Below are 10114 nucleotides of genomic sequence, written 5' to 3' on the forward strand. Positions count from 1 at the left end.
AGATTTTTATATATAAACTATGAAAAGAGCCATGTCAGCCTATTCAAGATAAAGAAAAAATCTATGCAAAAAGTCTGGACTTTTGAAGTTCCACCGAACGAGAGTGAATTTTTCTAAAATTATGTAAATCCCTTTTGAAAGATACACAAAACTCAAAATTCTTATTATTATTTTGTTATTACAGAATAAACATTACGAAGAGTGTAAAATGAATATAAAAAACTTACCTTCGCTCACAAAGGATAAGATTATTGAAAAATAAATTAATAATTTTTTATGTTATGGAGGTTAATAATAATTACATTCATCTGGAATTATAAAAATATGGAATACCTACTTAGGTAATAATTGATAGAGAAGCTCTTCGCATCTCCTCTTCTCTTCCAGATAGTCTGCAGTCCTCTCCTGGACGAGAGCTTCCAGATTGTTGGCGTACTGTTCCATCCTCGACAGTAGGTTGTCCAGGATATTCCCACTCTCATTGTCTCTGCCAAAGAGAATTTAGTTCATAAGTGACTGAGGTTAGTGGAAGTATTATTATTATTATTATTATTATTATTATTATTATTATTATTATTATTATTATTATTATTATTATTATTATTATTATTATTATTATTATTATAAGCTAGGCTTTAACCCTAGATGGAAAAGTGAGACGCTATAAGCCCAAGGGGTCCAAAGGGAAAAATAGTTCTGTGAAGAAAGGAAACAAGGATATGTATATACTACAAGAGAATAAACGATCAAAATAAAACAATTCATGAACTGTAACAGCATTAAATGAGATCCTTCACTTATAAACTATAAAAACTTCAAGAAAAAAAAGAGGAAGAGAAATAAGATAGAACAGCATGTCTGGGTGTACCCCCAAGCAAGAGAACTATAATCCAAGACAGTGGAAGACCATGGTACAGAGGCTATGGCACTACCCAAGACCAGAGAAGAATGGTTTGATTTTGGAGTGTCCTTCTCCTTAAAGAGCTGCCTACCATAGATAAAGAGTCTCTTTTACCCTTACCAAGAGAAAAGTAGCCACTGAACAATTACAGTGCAGTAGTTAATCTCTTGGGGGAATGAAAATTGTTTTGTAATCTCAATGTTGTCAAGTTCATGAGGAAAGAGGAGAGTATGTAAAGAATAAGCCAGAATATTCTGTGTATGCGTCGGCAAAGATAAAGTGAGCCGTAACCAAAGAGAGGGATCCAATGTAGTACTGTCTGGCCAGTCAAAGGATCCCATAATTCTCTAGCAGTAGTATCTCAGATGATTTACAATTACGGATGAACAATGCTTCCAGAAGGCTATAAATACGGTCTTCACACCACATGCACTCGCCGCACAGCCTGTCCAACGTTTACAACGCTTCCAGAAGGCTATAAATACGGTCTTCACACCACATGCACTCGCCGCACAGCCTGTCCAACGTTTACAACGCTTCCAGAAGGCTATAAATACGGTCTTCACACCACATGCACTCGCCGCACAGCCTGTCCAACGTTTACAACGCTTCCAGAAGGCTATAAATACGGTCTTCACACCACATGCACTCGCTGCACAGCCTGTCCAACGTTTACAACGCTTCCAGAAGGCTATAAATACGGTCTTCACACCACATGCACTCGCTGCACAGCCTGTCCAACGTTTACAACGCTTCCAGAAGGCTATAAATACGGTCTTCACACCACATGCACTCGCTGCACAGCCTGTCCAACGTTTACAACGCTTCCAGAAGGCTATAAATACGGTCTTCACACCACATGCACTCGCTGCACAGCCTGTCCAACGTTTACAACGCTTCCAGAAGGCTATAAATACGGTCTTCACACCACATGCACTCGCTGCACAGCCTGTCCAACGTTTACAACGCTTCCAGAAGGCTATAAATACGGTCTTCACACCACATGCACTCGCTGCACAGCCTGTCCAACGTTTACAACGCTTCCAGAAGGCTATAAATACGGTCTTCACACCACATGCACTCGCTGCACAGCCTGTCCAACGTTTACAACGCTTCCAGAAGGCTATAAATACGGTCTTCACACCACATGCACTCACTGCACAGCCTGTCCAACGTTTATAACGCTTCTTTAAGGGTAAACTCACTGTCTTCACAACACATGCACTCACTGCACAGCCTGTACAACGATTATAACGCTTCTTTAAGGGTAAACTCACTGTCTTCACACCACATGCACTCATTGTACAGCCTGTACAACGTTTACAACGCTTCTTTAAGGGTAAACTCACTGTCTTCACACCACATGCACTCATTGTACAGCCTGTACAACGTTTACAACGCTTCCAGAAGGCTAACAATACTGGCCACACCACATGCAGTCCCTGCACAACCTGTAAAACATGTAAAACGCTTCCAGAAGTTTAAAAATACTGTCTGCACCACCACTTACACTAAGTGCACAGCCTCTACTTAAGCAGCCAATCAATCAGCTTCCAGCCATTTCATCTTCCATATTACCTATTGAGCCTCCTAATGATGGTCTTCAGCTGATGGAAGTCCGGCCTCTCCATCGGCTCCTCGGCCCAACATCTCCTCATCATCTGCATCACTTCCTCTTCAGCCACCTCATCTTCCGTCGATGGACGGAACGGCTGATACCCGCCGTTCTTCACGTTCTCCACGATCTCTGTCGAAGGAAAGCACTTTGGTTATGCTAAGACTTGGATATAGTCACACATTTCTGTCATCCAGATTCAGGGCTATAGGAATCAATATTATATGTGGCAACAGTTGGGGCATCCATTTCAAACCATGGGGCCACCCCTAACGGCCGTTATTCGCTGCATTGAGTATAGTATAGCTTTATTCGGGATGTTGCATTCAGAATAATACTTTCAAATCCAGAACTGAAGAAGTAGACCATAATCTGTGCTATATCAAATTTATTTTAGAAACTATGATTAGAGCTAAATAAATTATAGTGCCCTGTTAAAGAAAAAAGAAGCAATGAATAACATACTTTGTTTATTGTGAATGATGTTATTCAAATATCATACCCATTTAAAAAAAAAGAAATCAGGTATGAGAGTACACTGTTAAAAACGTAATTTTAATTAGATTTTCTCTGTAGAAATAAAAAAATAAAAATAAACTCCTCAGCCGTATTTCAGTACAATACAGGCGACTGTAATTTATTATCATCATCATCATCATTATTATTATTATTATTATTATTATTACTAATTAAGCTACAAACCTAATTGGAAAAGCAAGATGCTATAAGCCCAAAGGTCCCAACAAGAGAAAATAGCCCAGGGAGGGAAGGAAAAAAGGAAATAAATAAACGATATAAGAAGTAATGAACAATCAGGATGAGATATTTCAAAAACATTAACAACATTAAAACATATATCTCATATATAAACTATAAAAAGACTTGTGTCAGCCTGTTCAACATAAAAACATTCGCTGCAAGTTTGAACTTTTGAAATTCCACCGATTCAACAACCCGTTTTTACAACATTTATTAATATATTTTTACCATTTCTTCACGGCAAATTTCTAACAGTGGAGTGTTTGAATATATTTGCATATTTATATAAAATATTGATTAAGAATAGCATAACAAGGGACAATGATGTAATGTATTGTATTTCTTGTTTCGAATGTAACTCGCTTTTCCAGAGGTTGATTTGTTGTTAATTCTTTGGATATCCTTTAGCTTGGCTCTGAATATCCTTTAGCTTGGCTCTGGATATCCTTTAGCTTGGCTCTGAATATCCTTTAGCTTGGCTCTGGATATCCTTTAGCTTGGCTCTGGATATCCTTTAGCTTGGCTCTGAATATCCTTTAGCTTGGCTCTAAATATCCTTTAGCTTGGCTCTGAATATCTTTTAGCTTGGCTCTGAATATCCTTTAGCTTGGCTCTGAATATCCTTTAGCTTGGCTCTGGATATCCTTTATCTTGGCTCTGGATATCCTTTAGCTTGGCTCTGAATATCCTTTAGCTTGGCTCTGAATATCCTTTAGCTTGGCTCTGAATATCCTTTAGCTTGGCTCTGGATATCCTTTATCTTGGCTCTGAATATCCTTTAGCTTGGCTCTGAATATCCTTTAGCTTGGCTCTGGATATCCTTTATCTTGGCTCTGGATATCCTTTAGCTTGGCTCTGGATATCCTTTATCTTGGCTCTGGATATCCTTTAGCTTGGCTCTGAATATCCTTTAGCTTGGCTCTGGATATCCTTTATCTTGGCTCTGGATATCCTTTAGCTTGGCTCTGAATATCCTTTAGCTTGGCTCTGGATATCCTTTATCTTGGCTCTGGATATCCTTTAGCTTGGCTCTGAATATCCTTTAGCTTGGCTCTGAATATCCTTTATCTTGGCTCTGAATATCCTTTAGCTTGGCTCTGGATATCCTTTATCTTGGCTCTGAATATCCTTTAGCTTGGCTCTGAATATCCTTTAGCTTGGCTCTGGATATCCTTTATCTTGGCTCTGGATATCCTTTAGCTTGGCTCTGGATATCCTTTATCTTGGCTCTGGATATCCTTTAGCTTGGCTCTGGATATCCTTTATCTTGGCTCTGAATATCCTTTATCTTGGCTCTGAATATCCTTTAGCTTGGCTCTGGATATCCTTTATCTTGGCTCTGGATATCCTTTAGCTTGGCTCTGGATATCCTTTATCTTGGCTCTGGATATCCTTTAGCTTGGCTCTGGATATCCTTTATCTTGGCTCTGGATATCCTTTAGCTTGGCTCTGGATATCCTTTATCTTGGCTCTGAATATCCTTTATCTTGGCTCTGAATATCCTTTAGCTTGGCTCTGGATATCCTTTATCTTGGCTCTGGATATCCTTTAGCTTGGCTCTGGATATCCTTTATCTTGGCTCTGGATATCCTTTAGCTTGGCTCTGGATATCCTTTATCTTGGCTCTGGATATCCTTTAGCTTAGCTCTGAGTTACATAACTGGTTGGTCTGATGCCAGAACAGTAGTCTACACTAATTATTATTATTATTATTAATAATATTTTTTATTATTATTGTTATTATTATTATTATTATTATTATTTTTTATATTATTATTATTATTATTTTTGTTATTGTTATTATTATTATTATCATTATTAATATTTTTATTATTATTGTTGTTATTATTATTATTATTATTATTGTTATTGTTATGATTATTATTATTATCATTATTAATATTTTTATTATTATAGTTGTTATTATTATTATTATTATTATTCTATGAATGTATATATATATATATATATATATATATATGTATATGTATATATAAATTTGTATATGTATATGAGTACTTCTCTACTTATGTGCTTGCTAATGACTCTGGTTGTTTTTGTATGTTTGCAGAAAAGAATCTGAAATTTATTATTGGGAACGGCTCAACCTAAGCTAGATTTAAAGAACAATGTTTCCAAATAGAAATATTGAGAGAGAGAGAGAGAGAGAGAGAGAGGAGAGAGAGAGAGAGAGAGAGAGAGATTTTAATGGAGTAGTTTGATCAAGTTATTGGCTATAATAGAGATAAATTGCATAGACATCCAAGGTTGAAGAAAAAAGAAAAGGTTGACGTAATGGTCACCGGAAACGGAGAGAGAGAGAGAGAGAGAGAGAGAGAGAGAGAGAGAGAGAGAGAGAGAATGTATTTTTCTCAAATGATAATGAGACTTCAGGTGTCACGATCTTTATATGTAATCCATTACAGTGATTTACTGCCACGGCCTACAGCAAACCAACCTAGTATGAATGACCCTGACTGGTACAGCTTTGCTGATCACCAGGTTAAGGTATCCCCACTCAGATAAGGGATGTTTTATATATATATATATATATATATGTATGTATGTATATATAAATATATAAATTTATATGTATAAATATATAAATTTATATATGTATATATATATATATATATAGAGAGAGAGAGAGAGAGAGAGAGAGAGAGAGAGAGAGTTGTATTGGATAGCTTTAAAAAGACAAATTCTACTCCTCATCTCTCTCTCTCTCTCTCTCTCTCTCTCTCTCTCTCAGACCTACATCCACTTATTGATTTGGATTTGGAACAAACGAATTTGGAAGGTTTTGGGAACTCGTCTTTAAGATATTAATATTTAGAATTTTCTTTATATAAAAGTTTTATCTCGCAAGAAAAATTGTCTTTTGTTATATAACTATGAAGAAAAAATTTGTAAAATGTGGGTTGATATTATATAGATATGTTGAACAGGCTTACATAAGTCCTTTTATAGTTATATATCAAATATCTGTTATAATGTTGTTAATGTTTTTAAGATATATTATTTTAATTTATCATTACTTCTTAGATCGTTTATTTATTTTCTTATTTTATTTCCTTACTGGGCTATTTTTCCCTGATGGAGCCCTTGGGCTTATAGCATCTTGCTTTTCCGACTAAGGTTGTAGCTTTGCTAGTAATAATAATAATAATAATAATAATAATAATGAGTTTTTTGGATTTGAGAGAAGTAGATGGGAAATGTTAGTAAACCTTTTAAAGAAAATCATGTAAAATTATTTACTTTAGAGAAAATAGAATAAAAGAGAATGCTGGAATAGGGAAAGAAAGAATTATAGTGGATGAGAGAAAGTAAGAAATGACAAAGAATTGACTTAATCTTAAAGAAACTTAGAAAAAGGATAAAATTAACAGACTCTGTTTAAGCCTGTCTTTTCAGGAATTATTCTGTTTGAGTTTTTGTGACCTTCTTGTCCTAAACTGGTTGTATATAAATTCGCTATCTGTTGAAATAAAGGTAGTTGCATTCACCGCGCCGCTCAGTTAGAACCTAATGGTTCACTCTCACATTGGTGACCATTGGATTGACCAGCACTTGGCAGTCACCAGTGTGGGGAGCCATGTACCATCAATGTGAGAATGAGCCGCTAGGCTGTAACTGAGAGGCGAAGTGATTCCAACATACTTCATATAAATAAATAGAGAGTTTATATACAAAAGATTCAGGATGAGAAAGTCACAAAAATGCAAACAAAATAATTCATGAAAAGACAGGCTTAAACAGGTTCTGTTAACAGTGAGGTGTAGAGCGAGATATACAATAAAAAAGAAAATACCGTTACAGAGTACGAGCGTGTGTAAAACACGTTCGGTACACTGCATATTGCTACGTAAATTATACCCTTAAAATATGATACCCTTTTGTGACCCCGTCCCTCCTACTCTGACCATGGTGTTACTGAAATAGAATCTATAATTTATGAGGAGAATGTCATGTCTCAAGGGATGGAGGACCTGGTTTGGTCGAACACTGGCCTTCACTGCCCAAGGAGGCTCTCCAGAACATTTTTCACTTCTTTTCTAGCAGATTTTCAAAGGATCCCTCCAAATTTAATCGTTCCTCCTGTAAAACGCTGTGGACCATCATCTAAAGAACCTTGATCATCTTCACCTAAATTGGTGCGGTTGTTCTGGAGATGTCGACTATTTAAAAATTGTATGCCTTACCGATATAAACCCAGATTTTCATACAGACATAAAACCAGATATTGGGCAATCTTTCAGCAGGAGAGTTGACAATAGCTTTCAAATTAGGTGAGAAAATGTAGGATGTGGAGAAAGTAGAATAAAAAACGACGGAAAATTGTAAAAAGGTATACAACAGAACCCAAAGTTAGGGTCATAATTGCACACACTCCTTTGCCAGTTTCTTATAGTTAACGTCTTACTGGGGAAACTACATAAGCAAATCTGAAAATAATTGATTGTCCTTCCACAGAAGTTTATAAAACAGGATAATATGCTACTTCATTATTAGCTTTGACCTGTTGGCATTGCTAACAGTAGTGATAGTATAGGGCAAACTTTTTCTGTATTAATTATATGAAGATGATCACACATTGCATGAACCCATTGTGGGGCTATGAAATGGGCTCTTTAACTGCTCAAGCAATATGAGAAACTACTTAAAATAGCTTTCACAAGAGAGGGCTCTATGTTTTGCTGATGCCTCAACCAAGACTTATAGTGTCTGTTCAAATTTCTCAAGTATGGACTGTAAGGCATGTCTCCTTTATAGGCAGTGCATGGTGACCCATAACATGATATTGTTACTGGGATTTCTCTGAGAAGCTGTATTCTACAGACATCACCTGCTTCAAATGAAGGAATTAGTTTCTAAATTACATTTATTTTGGGACAGCCCCGTGGCTTAAACATGTCATTTTCAATCAAAATTTAGATTGATTTGGGCCAGGTGAGTCAAAACAATATCCCAACTACAGGAACAGCACCACCTTTATCTGCAGTACACTTCCACTGTAGACAAGCCGGCAGATTTCTTAGGGTGGTTTCACATTATCGGTTTGCCCTCGGTTGGGTCTATATACTGGGGTGTTCACACTCTCGGTCCGATCAGTGTCTTGGCAAAATTATAGATATAAGGAAAAAGCATAATAGTATAGGAATATTGTTCAGTGATACTAGGAAATGTATTTACACAGTGAACATTAGCCTGTTATTGTACACATTGAATTTTTTTCCTATCATCACCTGAGCAAGACTGGAGCAAGAGCGGACCGGAGCGCCAGTGTGAATGCTTCCATTTAAAATCATGTAACAATATTTGACGGACCGAGACTGGACCGAGACTGGAGCGAGAGCGGAGCGAGAGCGGAGCGAGACCGGACCGATAGTGTGAACCAACCCTAAGAACTGGTTTCAATATCAGACAGTCTTTGATTGAGCAGACCTAGGAGGTTCCCCTCACTCTTTCTGTCACAGGCACCCATAGCCCAGGATAATGCCCTGCAGCTTCTAGCCATTAAAACAATATGGCAAGGCACATTGCTCAAGGATGGCCCCACCATTACCAAATATGCAGCCAAAGACCGCCAGATGATCATACTTGGAGGTTTACAGCTAGTCTCTACAGCAAACCTACTTCTAGACAAAATTAAGGAATATCGTTAAAGATAAGAATGTGGTGGCCTAGTGGTAACATCCTTATCTGGTGATGGCCAGACTGGGGTTTGAGTCTGAGGATGGGGTGGTTAGGGTAGCCTATAGGTCTATCTGCTGAGTCATCAGCAGCCAATGCCTGGCCCTCCTTGGTCCTAGCTTGGGTGGAGAGTATATTTGGGCGCTGATCATATGTATATATGGTCAGTCTCTATGGCATTGTCTTGCTTGATAGGGCAATGTCACTGTCCCTTGCCTCTGCCATTCATGAGTGACCTTCGAACCTTTAATTGTTAAAATAACACAATGAAAACAGCTCTCATTAAAATTGACGATACAGTTGTTTTCTGGTCTTGGGTAGTACCATAGCCTGTGTACCATGGTCTTCCAATGTCTTGGGGTAGAGTTCTCTTGCTTGAGGGTACACTCAGGCACGTTATTGTATCTGTTTCCTTATATCCTTTCCTCATTGAGTTATTTCCCCTGTTGAAGACCTTGGGCTTTTATACTGTAGCATCCAACTTTTCCAACCAGGGTTATGGCTTAGCTAGTAAAAATGATAATGACTATTTATATATTTATATATATGTATATGTATTTATATATATATATATATATATATATGTATGTATATATATATGTATATATATAAATATATATATTTATATATATAAATATATATATATATATAATATATATATATATATATATATATAAATTTATGAAGGATCACCAATGATTAATATTGCAATAATATAATCACTATCAGATATAAACAAATTTTAGTGAAAAATTGGATTAAAACTCTGAAGTCTGAAGAAAAAATGACCAAACTACAACTACTGTAAAATGTATTAAGAAGAATTCCTGACTCAGCCATACGATCTAAAGACCAGTTAGTCTAGGCATACAATCCTATATAAATCCATAATTGGACATCTGTGTTTCCAGAGGGCCTAATTAATGGATACCTTGTTAATTGCCTCTATCTCTCATTAGAATAATTTGAGATTTGATGAGCATTGAGCTTCCTTAAAGGCTAATGGAGGTTGCTTATTCTATGTTCCTTTTATGTATGTATATATATATATATATATACATATATATATAGATGTATATATACATATGTGTATATATATACATATATATATATATATATATATACTGTATATACATACATAC

At 36.4% G+C, this 10114-nt stretch overlaps 1 protein-coding gene across 1 annotated transcript in view; it reads right to left on the bottom strand.

The window, feature by feature from the left end:
• LOC137635529 (atrial natriuretic peptide receptor 1-like) overlaps positions 1-10114 on the bottom strand; it is a 78563-nt gene that overhangs the window by 18247 nt on the left and 50202 nt on the right. The window contains 2 exon segments of the mRNA XM_068368008.1: positions 338-487; positions 2480-2648. Of these exon segments, the coding sequence (XP_068224109.1) occupies positions 338-487; positions 2480-2648 (319 nt within the window).

This window comes from Palaemon carinicauda, unplaced genomic scaffold, assembly GCF_036898095.1.
Source record: "Palaemon carinicauda isolate YSFRI2023 unplaced genomic scaffold, ASM3689809v2 scaffold137, whole genome shotgun sequence".
Taxonomy (NCBI): Eukaryota; Metazoa; Arthropoda; class Malacostraca; order Decapoda; family Palaemonidae; genus Palaemon; species Palaemon carinicauda.